General features: G+C 47.8%; 2 protein-coding genes across 9 annotated transcripts in view; one reads left to right on the forward strand and one right to left on the reverse strand.

The window, feature by feature from the left end:
• Window positions 1-1,130, reverse strand: part of CAPZA1 (capping actin protein of muscle Z-line subunit alpha 1) — a 40,495-nt gene extending 39,365 nt beyond the window's left edge. The window contains exon 1 of the mRNA XM_075853868.1: window positions 1,023-1,130. Coding sequence (XP_075709983.1) covers window positions 1,023-1,061 — 39 coding nt within the window. The 5' untranslated portion in view covers window positions 1,062-1,130. The remainder of the gene's footprint in view (window positions 1-1,022) is intronic.
• Window positions 1,131-1,262: 132 nt separating this feature from the next.
• The window catches only part of ST7L (suppression of tumorigenicity 7 like), a 245,254-nt gene continuing 229,443 nt past the window's right edge, over window positions 1,263-17,073 (forward strand). For 3 of the 8 annotated variants that reach the window (XR_012881529.1, XM_075853863.1, XM_075853860.1), the window contains exons 1-2: window positions 1,263-1,704; window positions 15,199-15,281. Coding sequence is in view for 6 of the 8 variants with exons in the window: in XM_075853863.1 (XP_075709978.1) it covers window positions 1,344-1,704; window positions 15,199-15,281 (444 nt within the window). In the remaining 2 variants the exon portion in view is untranslated. The remainder of the gene's footprint in view (window positions 1,705-15,198; window positions 15,282-17,073) is intronic. The other 5 variants (XM_075853862.1, XM_075853865.1, XM_075853866.1 and 2 more) reach the window with 3 other exon arrangements.

The raw sequence follows: 17,073 nt of genomic DNA on the forward strand, positions 1-17,073 counted from the left end.
GGTCAGCGGCTCTCTGCACTGGGTCCTAAGTGGGGGACCCACCTGCTAAGATGTCCATATGCCTAATGGAGCACATGAACGGGAAGTTCTCTAAACTGGAAAACACATTTTCTAAAGTACACTGGCCGGCTGCTAAGCTGACAAGAGGTGGCCCCGCTCTGGCTGAGGGGACCAAGTAAAGGGGAGGTTTGTCTTTAAATCACAGTGGCAGCATTCTAAGATCATATAAATGGCAGAAAACATGAAGAATTTAGAAGACCCACAAAATAAAAGCATCTGCATCAAAGAAATGGAGTCTCCGGGGGTTCATTTCCAGTAGACTTTGGCTGCTCTAGCAATACATGATAAGACTAGAGGAGTCAGCCTTATAGAGATACAGGATTCTCTTTCTGGCTATTATTAGAAGACACTGAGGGAGTGGACACCCAGAAATAAGCAGGGACTAGCCAGCAATCCGACGACCTAAATCAATTTATTGATAAAAAACAAAACAATAAAAACGATCAGAAGAACCTGAGAACATGGGAAGACTTGTATAACCTAGAGCACAGCCGAGGAGCGCTGCCCATAGCTTGTGATTACAGCGGATGGCCAGGAGGTTGCAGCCTGACAGGTTGCCATTGACAACTACCAGTTCGTAACGAGCACAGCTCTGAGTGTTTGTAAACACAGGAGCTGTCAGATGTGAATCACAAGAAAACGGGACGTCTCCAGCCTTGTACGTGCACAGCGCCGTAGGTGTTTGACAGGACGTGCTGGAACTTGTAGTTTCACGAGTCGCAAGAATTACTAGTCGCAAACACCATGCAGGTCTATTGAAGCAGCCGTTAACTATTTAATAGCCGGGCCCAGGTATTACCTGCTGCACACCGCGACGCCAGAGATCGGGCTATGACAGGGTTAAAAGGAATGCGGACAACGGCAAAAACGAGTCTAATAACAACTCGGCCTGATGTATATACTCTCGGAACTATACGACACATCTCACAACCACAATGGCTAACCGTCCAGCGGCTATATACCTTCTCATCGTCAGACACCCGATCCTCGTAGTCTGCCATCTTGGCTCCAACTGGCCCAGCCCCACTGAGAGGAGAGCGCAAAGCACCGCGGGAAGGGAGGGGGAATTTCCGGTCTAAGGCGGAAGCGGGGATACTGAGCGAACGCCATGTTAGTAGAGTCACAGCACTGGAGGAAGAACGTTCTATTTATTGTTTGTGGCGAATAGCGCTCACGAGCTCTGTGTCCTTGTGGTAAAAATATTTACTGTGCATGACAGTGAATGACGTTAAATTCAATGGCACTGCTTACATAGAAGCGGTAACACTTTTGGTAGTCCCAGAATGCCTGGCTGGAGGGTGCAGTATAGCAAACAGCAGCCAAGAATCTCCCTGGTGACACATAAACGGATTACTGGGTTATACCCCTCCAAATCCCCGCCAAATTCCCACGTGCTGCACGCGACCTATCCCAAGCCGTGCTCCGCCTATTCTCCTGCCGTAGCAGACAGGGATAAAAAAAAAACAACAACAAACATGGCGGAGCCATCGAGTGTCGGTGCCTCAGGGTCTTCCCGCATTACTCGGGTGAAGGGCTGTCTGTGCAGATACTGGGCGTACGTGTGTCTGCTGCTCTTTGTGACAGGATTCCTTCTCTTCTATCACTTCAGAGCGGCGCTCCGCCTTTACGAGGCTGTAGTGACCGGTGAGTGCTTCTCCGTCTAGTTGCTACTGAGCCGTGTGTTGCCTAGCAACCGGGGTCCAGGTGCGCTAACCTATGGGGATCTCTGTCTACCTGCTGTGGTGGGACTACAGTTTCCAGCATGTCCTGCTCATTCTGACTGCTTGGATGGACTAGAGGGACGCTGCAGCTGACAGGTTACCTCAGGTGCCACCATGTTTTCCAATTAGCTACATAGTAACTGCACTATAAGGCTATGTTCACACACTTAACAAAAAACGGCTGAAAATACGGAGCGGTAACGCTTTTGGTAGTCCCAGAACGCCTGGCTGGATGGTGCAGTATAGCAAACAGCAGCCAAGAATCTCCCTGGTGACACATAAACGGATTACTGGGTTATACCCCTGCAAGTCCCCGCCAAGTTCCCACATGCTGCACGCGACCAATCCCAAGCCGTGCTCCGCCTATTCTCCTGTCATAGCAGACAGGGATAAAAAACAAACATTGCGGAGCCAGCGAGTGTTGGTGCCTGAGGGGCCTTCCTGCATGACTTTGGTGAAGGTCTGTCTGTGCCACCGTGTTTGGTCATGAAGGTCTCAGGTGCCACCATGTTTTCCAATTAGCTACTTAGTAACTACACTATAAGGCTATGTTCACACGCTTAACAAAAAACGGCTGAAAATACGGAGCGGTAACACTTTTGGTAGTACCAGAACGCCTGGCTGGAGGGTGCAGTATAGTCCCAGAACGCCTGGCTGGAGGGTGCAGTATAGTCCCAGAACGCCTGGCTGGAGGGTGCAGTATAGTCCCAGAACGCCTGGCTGGAGGGTGCAGGATAGTCCCAGAACGCCTGGCTGGAGGGTGCAGTATAGTCCCAGAACGCCTGGCTGGAGGGTGCAATATAGTCCCAGAACGCCTGGCTGGAGGGTGCAGGATAGTCCCAGAACGCCTGGCTGGAGGGTGCAGGATAGTCCCAGAACGCCTGGCTGGAGGGTGCAGGATAGTCCCAGAACGCCTGGCTGGAGGGTGCAGGATAGTCCCAGAACGCCTGGCTGGAGGGTGCAGTATAGTCCCAGAACGCCTGGCTGGAGGGTGCAGTATAGTCCCAGAACGCCTGGCTGGAGGGTGCAGTATAGTCCCAGAACGCCTGGCTGGAGGGTGCAGTATAGTCCCAGAACGCCTGGCTGGAGGGTGCAGTATAGTCCCAGAACGCCTGGCTGGAGGGTGCAGGATAGTCCCAGAACGCCTGGCTGGAGGGTGCAGGATAGTCCCAGAACGCCTGGCTGGAGGGTGCAGGATAGTCCCAGAACGCCTGGCTGGAGGGTGCAGTATAGTCCCAGAACGCCTGGCTGGAGGGTGCAGTATAGTCTCAGAACGCCTGGCTGGAGGGTGCAGGATAGTCCCAGAACGCCTGGCTGGAGGGTGCAGTATAGTCCCAGAACGCCTGGCTGGAGGGTGCAGTATAGTCCCAGAACGCCTGGCTAGAGGGTGCAGGATAGTCCCAGAACGCCTGGCTGGAGGGTGCAGTATATTCTCAGAACGCCTGGCTGGAGGGTGCAGTATAGTCCCAGAACGCCTGGCTGGAGGGGGCAGTATAGTCCCAGAACGCCTGGCTAGAGGGTGCAGGATAGTCCCAGAACGCCTGGCTGGAGGGTGCAGGATAGTCCCAGAACGCCTGGCTGGAGGGTGCAGTATAGTCCCAGAACGCCTGGCTGGAGGGTGCAGTATAGTCCCAGAACGCCTGGCTGGAGGGTGCAGGATAGTCCCAGAACGCCTGGCTGGAGGGGGCAGTATAGTCCCAGAACGCCTGGCTGGAGGGTGCAGGATAGTCCCAGAACGCCTGGCTGGAGGGTGCAGGATAGTCCCAGAACGCCTGGCTGGAGGGTGCAGGATAGTCCCAGAACGCCTGGCTGGAGGGTGCAGGATAGTCCCAGAACGCCTGGCTGGAGGGTGCAGGATAGTCCCAGAACGCCTGGCTGGAGGGTGCAGTATAGTCCCAGAACGCCTGGCTGGAGGGTGCAGTATAGTCCCAGAACGCCTGGCTGGAGGGTGCAGGATAGTCCCAGAACGCCTGGCTGGAGGGTGCAGGATAGTCCCAGAACGCCTGGCTGGAGGATGCAATATAGTCCCAGAACGCCTGGCTGGAGGGTGCAGGATTGTCCCAGAACGCCTGGCTGGAGGGTGCAGTATAGTCCCAGAACGGCTGGCTGGAGGGTGCAGGATAGTCCCAGAACGCCTGGCTGGAGGGTGCAGTATAGTCCCAGAACGCCTGGCTGGAGGGTGCAGAATAGTCCCAGAACGCCTGGCTGGAGGGTGCAGTATAGTCCCAGAACGCCTGGCTGGAGGGTGCAGTATAGTCCCAGAACGCCTGGCTGGAGGGTGCAGTATAGTCCCAGAACGCCTGGCTGGAGGGTGCAGTATAGTCCCAGAACGCCTGGCTGGAGGGTGCAGGATAGTCCCAGAACGCCTGGCTGGAGGGTGCAGGATAGTCCCAGAACGCCTGGCTGGAGGGTGCAGGATAGTCCCAGAACGCCTGGCTGGAGGGTGCAGTATAGTCCCAGAACGCCTGGCTGGAGGGTGCAGTATAGTCCCAGAACGCCTGGCTGGAGGGTGCAGTATAGTCCCAGAACGCCTGGCTGGAGGATGCAATATAGTCCCAGAACGCCTGGCTGGAGGGTGCAGGATTGTCCCAGAACGCCTGGCTGGAGGGTGCAGTATAGTCCCAGAACGGCTGGCTGGAGGGTGCAGGATAGTCCCAGAACGCCTGGCTGGAGGATGCAATATAGTCCCAGAACGCCTGGCTGGAGGGTGCAGGATTGTCCCAGAACGCCTGGCTGGAGGGTGCAGTATAGTCCCAGAACGGCTGGCTGGAGGGTGCAGGATAGTCCCAGAACGCCTGGCTGGAGGGTGCAGTATAGTCCCAGAACGCCTGGCTGGAGGGTGCAGGATAGTCCCAGAACGCCTGGCTGGAGGGTGCAGGATAGTCCCAGAACGCCTGGCTGGAGGGTGCAGTATAGTCCCAGAACGCCTGGCTGGAGGGTGCAGTATAGTCCCAGAACGCCTGGCTGGAGGGTGCAGGATAGTCCCAGAACGCCTGGCTGGAGGGTGCAGTATAGTCCCAGAACGCCTGGCTGGAGGGTGCAGGATAGTCCCAGAACGCCTGGCTGGAGGGTGCAGGATAGTCCCAGAACGCCTGGCTGGAGGGTGCAGGATAGTCCCAGAACGCCTGGCTGGAGGGTGCAGTATAGTCCCAGAACGCCTGGCTGGAGGGTGCAGTATAGTCTCAGAACGCCTGGCTGGAGGGTGCAGGATAGTCCCAGAACGCCTGGCTGGAGGGTGCAGTATAGTCCCAGAACGCCTGGCTGGAGGGTGCAGTATAGTCCCAGAACGCCTGGCTAGAGGGTGCAGGATAGTCCCAGAACGCCTGGCTGGAGGGTGCAGTATATTCTCAGAACGCCTGGCTGGAGGGTGCAGTATAGTCCCAGAACGCCTGGCTGGAGGGGGCAGTATAGTCCCAGAACGCCTGGCTAGAGGGTGCAGGATAGTCCCAGAACGCCTGGCTGGAGGGTGCAGGATAGTCCCAGAACGCCTGGCTGGAGGGTGCAGTATAGTCCCAGAACGCCTGGCTGGAGGGTGCAGTATAGTCCCAGAACGCCTGGCTGGAGGGTGCAGGATAGTCCCAGAACGCCTGGCTGGAGGGGGCAGTATAGTCCCAGAACGCCTGGCTGGAGGGTGCAGGATAGTCCCAGAACGCCTGGCTGGAGGGTGCAGGATAGTCCCAGAACGCCTGGCTGGAGGGTGCAGGATAGTCCCAGAACGCCTGGCTAGAGGGTGCAGGATAGTCCCAGAACGCCTGGCTGGAGGGTGCAGGATAGTCCCAGAACGCCTGGCTGGAGGGTGCAGGATAGTCCCAGAACGCCTGGCTGGAGGGTGCAGTATAGTCCCAGAACGCCTGGCTGGAGGGTGCAGTATAGTCCCAGAACGCCTGGCTGGAGGGTGCAGGATAGTCCCAGAACGCCTGGCTGGAGGGTGCAGGATAGTCCCAGAACGCCTGGCTGGAGGATGCAATATAGTCCCAGAACGCCTGGCTGGAGGGTGCAGGATTGTCCCAGAACGCCTGGCTGGAGGGTGCAGTATAGTCCCAGAACGGCTGGCTGGAGGGTGCAGGATAGTCCCAGAACGCCTGGCTGGAGGGTGCAGTATAGTCCCAGAACGCCTGGCTGGAGGGTGCAGAATAGTCCCAGAACGCCTGGCTGGAGGGTGCAGTATAGTCCCAGAACGCCTGGCTGGAGGGTGCAGTATAGTCCCAGAACGCCTGGCTGGAGGGTGCAGTATAGTCCCAGAACGCCTGGCTGGAGGGTGCAGTATAGTCCCAGAACGCCTGGCTGGAGGGTGCAGTATAGTCCCAGAACGCCTGGCTGGAGGGTGCAGTATAGCAAACAGCAGCCAAGAATTACAGGTTGGATGGTCTAGAGCAGGGGTCGGGAACCTATGGCTCGCGAGCCAGATATGGCTCTTTTGATGGCCGTATCTGGCTCGCAGACAGGGCTCCTACCTGTCTATGGGAAGGATGCATGCACCGCGCTCCCATCAGCCCGTGCACCGCGCTCCATCAGGCCGCGGTGCACGCTGATATTGGTAGTTCTTTGATGGCCTGATAAGCATTGGCGGCAGTGGTGAGCGGCAGGGAGCATGGACTACATTTCCCATAACTCCCTGCATAGCCGCGCCGTCTGCAAGCACGCACCTGCGTCCCCTAGTGAAGCGGCATCTGCCTCCTCCCTTGTGTCTCCCTTGGACGTTAACGGTAGGAAGTATTCTATTCGTCGTTGGTTAGCAACAGCATTAAAACGTTATTATGTTATAAAAAAAAGAGTTCGGAGATTTGTTGTTCTTTAAAATTAAATACAAGTCAATGTGTGCACTTTATGTACAGTGAGACTATTTAATAAAGTTCAATTATTTATTACGCTGGGTGTGCCTGCTTGTATGTACCACTTTAAGTAGTAAATGCTTTAGTTCCCTATGGGTCTGAGCCTCTCTTTTTTGTTCATTTTCTGTAAGACCAACACTTTTAAAAGGGCCACTGACAGATACAATTGCTCCAGCGGTCACTTAGTACACAAAGGAGTGTTCCTCTCTGCTGCACTAAGCCACCGCTGGACCTAAACAATAATTCGCTGTAAAATAATAAAATAGATAATTGACATAACTGACAATGCGTTGTGTGACATGTCCAACATTCCAGCTTCTTTCTTCTGCGAATGCCTCAAAGCTGGCATTCTCTCAACATCAGGTGGGAAGAATGCCAGCTTCCAGTCATGCGCAGGAAAAAGAAGAAGCCAGACTGCTGGACTGATGTCATGCATCGCAAGCTCACAATGTAAGTTATTTATTTAATTTTTTTACTGCTAATTACCATTGTTTCAGTCCAGTTGTGGCTTTATACAGCAGGGAGGAGCATTCCTTGCTGTACTAAGTGAACATTGGAGCGATTGATCTGTCAATGGCCCTTTAAACATATTGTACGGCTCTCGCGGAATTATATTTCAAAATATGTGGCGTTTACGGCTCTCTTAGCCAAAAAGGTTCCTGACCCCTGGTCTAGAGGGACGCTGCAGCTGACCGGTTACCTCAGGTGCCGCCATGTTTGTGATTCCTGGTTTAGAGCAGCATCATTGTGTCTGCTGTATGTATGTATGTATCTCCGAGTGCATTGGTGACCTCCAATATTCACGCACAAGGAGTCCCATACAACTACACAGTACTGAGCTGCAGGGACTCCTCGTGCTTCCGTACAATTCTCTGTCAGAGAGCTCTGTGTACATCTGATGGAGCATGAAACGTTTTTTCTTTTTTTGTCAGATTCTGACAGAAAAAAAAACCCTTGTGTGAAATCCGAGGCATAGAATATACAGTAAAGGCCCCAAGATCTTCTGTTTATGTATATAAAAAAAAAAACCCTTAATACACATTAAACTTGTGAAGACAAAGTTACAGTCCTGCCAAAAAAACCTTATCGCAACTGTACGTGATAAGGGTTAAGGGGAAGTATAGAGCGAGCTCACGGGCTGAGCTCGCTCCATACACCGCGGGTGACGGCTGTGTTACGCAGCCGACACTGGCAGAATCAAAGTTCACTTTGATTCCGCCCGTTTAACACCTTTAAATGCCGCGGTCAATCGCGACCGCAGCGTTTAGGGCATGTGCACACGATATCGACAATTACAGCTGAAATTACGGAGCTGTTCTTCATTGAAGTCAATGAAAAACGGCTCAAATTACGTCCCAAGAAGTGTCCTGCACTTCTTTGACGAGGCTGTTATTTTACGCGCCGTCTTTTGACAGCGACCCGTAAAATTACAGGTCGCCGGCACAGTACATCGGCAAACCCATTGAAATGAATGGGCAGATGTTTGCCGACGTATTGGAGCCGTTTTTTCAGGCGTAATTCGAGGCGTAAAACGCCTCGTTTATGCCTGAAAGTAGTGTGAACCCAGCCTTAAAGTGTTAGAATCAGGGGGGCGCCCCCTCAAACAAGCCATTGCGCCCCCCGCGGCCTGATCGGCCGGTTACAACAGTTGCTATGGCAGCCTGGGAACCTAACAAAGGCTGCCCATTAAAGGGAGTCTTTGTACTCCTTTGACGCTCTGCCTCCGGAAGGGCTTCAAAGGGGACTGCCAGAATCACGCTATACTGCAATACTATTAGTATTGCAGTATATCATGCAAGTGATCTAACAAACGCGGCTTCAAGTCTCCAAGGGGAACTAATAAAAAAAGTAAAAAACAGTTACATAAAGTTTTTTTTTATGTTCCAAAAAAAAGAAAGTATTAGGGTATGTTCACACGAAGTGTTTTCAGGCGTATTTTGGGTCAATTACGCCTCGAAAAACGCCTGAAAAACGGAAGCTGAACGCCTACAAACATCTGCCCATTGAAATCAATGGGAACAACAGCGTTTAGTTCACACGGGGCGTCTTTTTACGCCGCTGTTTTAAAATCCGGAGTGTAAAAAGATGGTCCATAAAAAGAAGTGCATGTCAGGCGTTTTTTGGAGCTGATTTTCCATTGAGGGTATGTTCACACGCTAGCTGTCATTTACGTGTGAAAAGACAGACTGTTTTCAGGAGAAAACAGCTGCCTCGTTTCACACGTAAATGCTCCTCCTCGCATTTTGCGAGGCGTCTGAGACGCTCGTAAACCTTGAGCTGTGCTTCATTGAGTTCAATGAAGAACAGCTCAAATTACGTGGCAAAGAAGTGTCCTGCACTTCTTTGCTGAGGCAGTCCATTTACGCGTCGTCGTTTGACAGCTGTCAAACGACGACTCGTAAATTACAGGTCGTCTGCACAGTACGTCGGCAAACCCATTCAAATGAATGGGCAGATGTTTGCCGACGTACTGGAGACGTATTTTCAGACGTAAAATGAGGCATAATACGCCTCGTTTACGTCTGAAAATAGGTCGTGTGAACCCAGCCTAAACACTGTGAAAAACGCCTCAAAAAACGCCTCAAAAGAAGCTCCAAAGAAGCTTCATTTTCAGCTTCAAAAACGCCTGAAAATCAGAGGCTGTTTTCTCTGAAAACAGCGCCGTATTTTCAGACGTTTTTTGTTAAGCGTGTGAACATACCCTTAAGGCTGGGTTCACACTATCTATTTTCAGACGTATACGAGGTGTATTATGCCTCGTTTTACGTCTGAAAATAGGGCTACAATACGTCGGCAAACATCTGCCCATGCATTTGAATGAGTTTGCCGACGTACTGTGCAGACGACCTGTCATTTACGCGTCGTCGTTTGACAGCTGTCAAACAACGACGCGTAAATTGACTGCCTCGGCAAAGAAGTGCAGGACACTTCTTTGCAACGTAATTTGAGCCGTTTTTCATTGAAGTCAATGAAGAGCAGCTCAAGATTACAGGCATCAAAGACACCTCGCATAATACGAAGAGGAGCTTTTACGTCTGAAACGACGCAGCTGTTTTCTCCAGAAAACAGTCTGTCTTTTCAGCCGTAAAAGCCTCTCATCGTGTGCACATACCCTAAAAGTAAAAAAAACAACCCTTTTCACATTTTTTCCCTAAATCAATGTTAAAAAAATAAAAGTTAACATAACTGGTCTCACCGCGTCCATGAAAGTCCGAACTATCACAATATAACGTTGTTTAACCCGCTCAGTGAATGCCGTAAAAAAATAAAATATATATAATAAAACACGCAAATTGCTGTTTTTTGTCACCTTAGCGCTCCAAAAAAATGAAATAAAAAGTGATCAAAAATTAGCATATACCCCAAAATGGTATCAGTGAAAACTACAACTCGCCCTGCAATATTGAAACTTTCATACCTCTAAATTGAAGGAAAAATAAAGAAGTTATGGCACTCAGAATACGGCGACACAAAATATTTTTTTAATTTAGCAAATAGTTTTATTTTTTTAAAAGTGGTAAAATATAAAACAAAACATATAAATTTGGTATCACCGTAATCGTATCAACCTGTAGAATAAGGTGAATATGTCGTTTTTACCGCCTGATGGATGCCGTAAAACTAAACCACCCCCCCAAAAAAAATAATGTTTTTTCAGCTTCCCAGTACATTATTCGGTACAATAAATGATGCCATAAAAAACTACAACTTGTCCCGCAAAAAACTAGCCCTCATATGGCTATATAGACGGAAAAAGAAAAAAAAATATAGCTTTTGGAAGGTGGGGAGGAAAAAAGTGAAAATCCGAAAAATGGCTGAGGGAAGGGGTTAATGTATAACCTGCCGTAGAAGAATTAAAGCCGGAATCTAATTGGTTGCTAGGGGAAACATTGACACTTTTGTCCTGCACAAGAGGTCCACTGGTGGAGTCTCATGTCATATTTTTCTTAGGCTCTGTGCACATCACATTTCGGCCCTACGTTTATCGTGTATGTCTGTAAAGCTCTCGACGTACAGGCTAGACGTGTTCATAGGTCTCCATTAGCCCAACGGAGACCAAAAGTGTGCTATTGGCCTTCATCAGGCTGGTATACGTCAGTAGACCTATTTTTTTTATTTTTTATAAGGATGGAATAGCATAGCAGACTACGCTTTGCTTTTCGAAGGATCCGCAAAAAAACATTAAACCGCACAGTATACATTTTTGTATGGGTAAGGTATGCCATTGTATCACATACCTCACAGGTGTACATTTATCCAATAAGTCATGGGCTTCTCAATACCCTTTCATGACGTATACGTTAAACGGATACCATTATAGTCTCTGGCTGATGTAAGTCTTAAGCGGATGCCTAATAGTGGCATCAGTCGTCCATGATATCAGTTTAACGTATACGTCATAACCAGAGTCATGAGATTTCATGATGTATACGTTTAACGCACACCATTAAAGGGAGTCTTGCCAGAAATTGGCCCATAAAAGCAGCGCAGTAAGATTTTGTAGCCCCACCTGAATGTAATGCGGGTTTCCTTTTTCAGATGAGTGGCTCCGTTGCAGAAATATAAGTTTATTCTTTATATGCAAATGGGCTGTTTGGAGCAATGAGAGCGTCACCGTTGCTGCAAACAGCTCTAGCTTCTCTCCCCCTCCCTCACTCCCTCCTTTCTTTCTCTGATTGACAGGGCCAGGCATTCTCCTGCACGCAGTACAGCCCTGAAGTTTCATTGGTCGAATTGGCTTTACTGCTCATGTGCCGATTACGTCACGCTATACCCAGATTAGTGTGACGTAATTGGATTAGATCCGTGGAACTTCAGTGCTGTGCTGTACTGCGCATGCGCCGATACATGTATATTTCTGCAACGGAGCCACGCGTCTGAAATAGGAAAACAGCATTATGTTCGGGTGAGGCTACACTGTCTAAGGCCTGATTCAGACGAACGTATCCATTTTGTGTCCGCAAAAAATGGACCGTATTTCATGCGTTTCAATTCACGCACCCATTGACTTCAATGGGCGACGTGGTCCGCAAAACAAACCAAAATAGGACGTGCGGGGAGTTTCACGCAACAGACATCACGCTGCGTGAAAAAACACGGACGTGTGAATAGCCTCATTGAATTGCATGGGTCCGTGTGATGTCTGTTTTTTTTAATGGATGTATAATATGCTCGTCTGAATCAGGCCTTACTGTGTTGTTGTTTTTATAGGCCAATTTCTGGTGACAGACTTCCTTTAACCCCTTAATGACCGGGCCATTTTGCACGTTAATGACCAAGGATTATTTTTTGTTTTTTCACGGTCGCATTCCAAGAGTGGTAACTTTTTTTTTATTCCGTCGACATAGCCGTATAAGGGGCTTGTTTTTTGCGGGACGAGTTGTATTTTGTAATTGTACCATTTTTAGATGCTTATAATATATTGATTAACTTTTATTAACTTTAATTTAGGAGAGAATTGAAAATAAGCAGCTATTTCAGCATTGATTTTCACGTTATAAATTTACGCCGTTTACTATGCAGCGTAAATAACATGTTAACTTTATTCTATGGGTCGGCACGTTTACGGGGATACCAAATATGTAAAGGTTTTATATGTTTTCCTACGTTTACACAATAAAAAGCCTTTTAGAAAAAAATTACTTGTTTTTCCATTGCCGCATTCCAATAGCCGTAATTATTTTATTTTTCCGTCAATGTGGTCGTATGTGGGCTTGATTTTTGTGGGACAATGTGTAGTTTTTATTAGTACTATTTTGGGGTACATAGGACTTATAGATTAACTTTTATTTAATTTTATATTTTATGGGGGGAATGGGAGAAAAGAGAGAATTTTGCCATTTTTTCTTTGTGTTTTTTTTGGACGCCGTTCATCCGGCGGTTTAATTAATGTGTTCATTTTATTGGTCAAGTCGTTACGATCGCGGGGATACCATATACGTGTATGTGTTATTTGTTTTGACACTTTTACTAAATAAAACCACTATTTGATTTTGACTGTCATTTTATTTTAATTTTTTTCCCACAAACTTTATTTAACTGATTGACATTTTTTTTTTTATATATCCGTCCTCCTGCGCGAACTAGCAGCTGCAGAGGACGGATATATCCGTCCTTCGGCGTTAAGGGGTTAAACACTATGGTGAAGGATGCCACTGTTAAGGCATCCGTAACAGCCTAAGTTTAACGTATATGTCGGAAGCTTTTCCAGGCGTATACATTACACATTGGCCAAAACCGTTCAGCAATTCACCTAAAAGACACACTATTGGGAGCAATTTCCCGTCATTACCCATAGGTTTTAGTGTATGCACCTTTAGGTCACGTGCACACGTGCTTATTATGCATGGGTTTTCCTGCAGCGTACAGTACCTGCAAAGTAAATGAGATTTTAAGCAATCTCATCTACTACATCTTGTGGAATTTTTCCCCAACGTATATTGAACATTCAGTGTGGATTTTAAAATCCGCAGAATGTCAATTTATCTTGCCTTTCCGTCTCAGAATTATGCCTGACAAGTTTATAAAAAAACGCAACAAAATCTGCACCTGTTTCCGCATCCAAATGTAAAAAACGAGTAAAAAACGCACCATTAGGCCGGATTCACACGAGCGTTGCGTTTTTGCGCGCGCAAACACCATTTGACAGCTGCGTGTGTCATCCGTGTCTGATGCGCGGCTGCGTGATTTTCGCGCAGCCGCCATCATAGAGATGAGTCTAGTCGACGCCCGTCACTGTCCAAGGTGCTGAAAGAGCTAACTCTTTCAGCACCCTCGACAGTGAATGCCATGAAAAAAAGAAAAAGTTCGTACTTACCGAGAACTTCCCGGCCGTTGCCATGGTGACGCGTCCTTGGTGACGCGCCTCTCGACATCGGGCCCCACCTCCCTGGATGACGCGCCAGTCCATGTGACCGCTGCAGGCTGTGCTTGGCCTGTGATTGGCTGGAGCTGTCACTTGGCCTGAATTGTCATCCCGGGAGGTCAGACTGGAGGAAGAAGCCGGGAGTTATCGGTAAGTCAGAACTTCGTTTTTTTTTACAGGTTCATGTATATTGGGATCGGAAGTCACTGTCCATGGTGCTGAAACAGTTTAACTCTTTCTGCACCATGGACAGTGACTATCTCCTGACGTCGCGTACCGATAATTTTTTTGCCGGGTTCGGCCAAATCGAGTTCGGCCGAACCCGGTGAAGTTCGGTTCGCTTGTCCGGCTTCGCTAATCGCAAAGACACTCCGTTTGGATGTTCGGAAACAGAAAAGCACGTGGTGCTTTTCTGTTTACATTCATCCTTTTGACAGCTGTTGCGCAAACACGCAGTTCGCACGGAAGTGCTTCCGTGCGACATGCGTGGTTTTCACGCACCCATTGACTTCAATGGGTGCGTGATGCGTTGAAAACGCTGAATCAACGGACATGTCGTGAGTTTTTTGCAACGGAGCAACGCTGCGCAAAAAACGCTGCCATGTCTGCACGGCCCCATTGACTAATATAGCTACGGGCAACGCACGTGAAAATCACGCGCGTTGCACGCGCGTATTTTACGTTCGACTGATTAAGCCCTTAAGTGCAGAATTACCTGAATTTTTCTGCGGTTTTGATGCAGATTTTCTGAACTAAATTACGCAATGTGTGCATGTATCCTTTAATACCAGTATTCCAATAATAATAAGACTAGGGATGCTGGTTGGATTCTGGGCAAAAAACTCAAATTGATCGCAGCGTGTGAACACACCCTTAGGCTGGGTTCACACGAGCAGATTAACGTCCGTAATGGACGGACGTATTTCGGCCGGAAGTCCCGGATCGAACTCAGTGCAGGGAGCCGGGCTCCTAGCATCATAGTTATGTACAATGCTAGGAGTCCCTGCCTCTCCGTGGAACTACTGTCCCGTACTGTAATCATGTAATTCAGTTGTCCTGCAGTTGTCCTGCCTTAGGCTAGATTCACACGACCGAGTGCAAACGGCTCAGATTATAGTAAATTAATCGGGCCGTGAGTCGCTCCGCCTCTCTCACTAAGCCCAGCCCACTTTATAGAAAAGTGGCGAAAAATGAAAAAAAAAAATTGCAAAACAACACTACGTGCACTAAGTGTGGTTAAAATCGTATCCAAAAACTACATGCATTTTTCCCTGCCTTTTTGATGAGTTTTTCAATAAGAAACACAATAATATGTGGTTTACGGATGCTTTTTTTTTTTTATTCGTTTTTAACCGCACCTCAACCGCAATGTCTGAATACACCCTTACAGGGATTTTCAAATAAAATGTAACAAGCACCTGCAAATAAATTCAGTAATATAATCTTGAGGTCTTTTAATTGCACACTGCACAGTATGCCATCTGCTGGCAGTTTTTTATTAGTACACCTTTTCTATCTTTTAGAGAGCATCTATCAGGGACGTGCTCCTGATGTATATGGAACCGATCCATAGACTTCCTTTAAGAAAGCGTGATCTCCTGTGGATGTGCCGTTAGGAGGGGAAATAAAGCATCGTTCCCTGAATCGAGAGTAGCGAGAGACTCAAAATTCACATAGAATTCTGCTCTGAATTGATTTCTGATTTTTTCTTTTGTTTCAGTGACTGGCTTCATCAACACATTGACCCCAAAATTCTATGTTGCTCTTACCGGAACATCATCGCTCATATCTGGGTTGATATTGGTAGGTAGCGCTAGATATAGTCACTTTTCAATGTTGTACAGGAATGACTATAATATTCATATACGGAATCGCTAGCCCCATGACTGCAGCTTCAGCGCCAATGCAAAATACAGGTACTTTAAATACAAAATATACTCTGAATAGCCACTTTATTAGACTCCCATCTAGTAGCGCGTTAAATCTCCTTTGGTCTTCAGAACAGCAGCAATTCGTTGTAAAGATTCCTCTAGGTCAGGGGTCAGGAACCTTTTTGGCTAAGAGAGCCGTAAACGCCACATATTTTGAAATATAATTCCGCGAGAGCCGTACAATATGTTTAAAGGGCCATTGACAGATCAATCGCTCCAATGTTCACTTAGTACAGCAAGGAATGCTCCTCCCTGCTGTATAAAGCCACAACTGGACTGAAACAATGGTAATTAGCAGTAAAAAAATTAAATAAATAACTTACATTGTGAGCTTGCGATGCATGACATCAGTCCAGCAGTCTGGCTTCTTCTTTTTCCTGCGCATGACTGGAAGCTGGCATTCTTCCCACCTGATGTTGAGAGAATGCCAGCTTTGAGGCATTCGCAGAAGAAAGAAGCTGGAATGTTGGACATGTCACACAACGCATTGTCAGTTATGTCAATTATCTATTTTATTATTTTACAGCGAATTATTGTTTAGGTCCAGCGGTGGCTTAGTGCAGCAGAGAGGAACACTCCTTTGTGTACTAAGTGACCGCTGGAGCAATTGTATCTGTCAGTGGCCCTTTTAAAAGTGTTGGTCTTACAGAAAATGAACAAAAAAGAGAGGCTCAGACCCATAGGGAACTAAAGCATTTACTACTTAAAGTGGTACATACAAGCAGGCACACCCAGCGTAATAAATAATTGAACTTTATTAAATAGTCTCACTGTACATAAAGTGCACACATTGACTTGTATTTAATTTTAAAGAACAACAAATCTCCGAACTCTTTTTTTTATAACATAATAACGTTTTAATGCTGTTGCTAACCAACGACGAATAGAATACTTCCTACCGTTAACGTCCAAGGGAGACACAAGGGAGGAGGCAGATGCCGCTTCACTAGGGGACGCAGGTGCGTGCTTGCAGACGGCGCGGCTATGCAGGGAGTTATGGGAAATGTAGTCCATGCTCCCTGCCGCTCACCACTGCCGCCAATGCTTATCAGGCCATCAAAGAACTACCAATATCAGCGTGCACCGCGGCCTGATGGAGCGCGGTGCACGGGCTGATGGAGCGCGGTGCATGCATCCTTCCCATAGACAGGTAGGAGCCCTGTCTGCGAGCCAGATACGGCCATCAAAAGAGCCATATCTGGCTCGCGAGCCATAGGTTCCCCGACCCCTGCTCTAGGTGTTAACCCCTTAGTGACTAGCCTATTTTAGCCCTTAATGACCAAGCAATTTTTTACGTTTTTCCATCGTCTCATTCCAAGACCTATCACCTTCTTATTTTTGCGTCGACATAGCTGTATAAGGTCTTGTTTTTTGCAGGACAAGTTGTAATTTTTAATAGCACCATTTTGGGGTACATATAATTTATTGATTAACTTTTATTAACTTTTTTTTGGGGGGGAATAGAAAAAAACAGCAATTTCGCCACACTTTTTTGCATCCTAAATCTACGCCGTTTATCGTGTGGTATAAATAACACAATAACTTTATTCAGTGGGTTTTTGCGATTGCAACGATACCAAATTTGTATAGTTTTTGTATGTTTTACTACTTTTACACAGTAAAAACGCTTTTTTTTCAAAATGATTTGTTTTTGTGTCTACATA

The sequence above is a fragment of the Rhinoderma darwinii genome, chromosome 2 (assembly GCF_050947455.1).
Source record: "Rhinoderma darwinii isolate aRhiDar2 chromosome 2, aRhiDar2.hap1, whole genome shotgun sequence".
Lineage (NCBI taxonomy): Eukaryota > Metazoa > Chordata > Amphibia > Anura > Rhinodermatidae > Rhinoderma > Rhinoderma darwinii.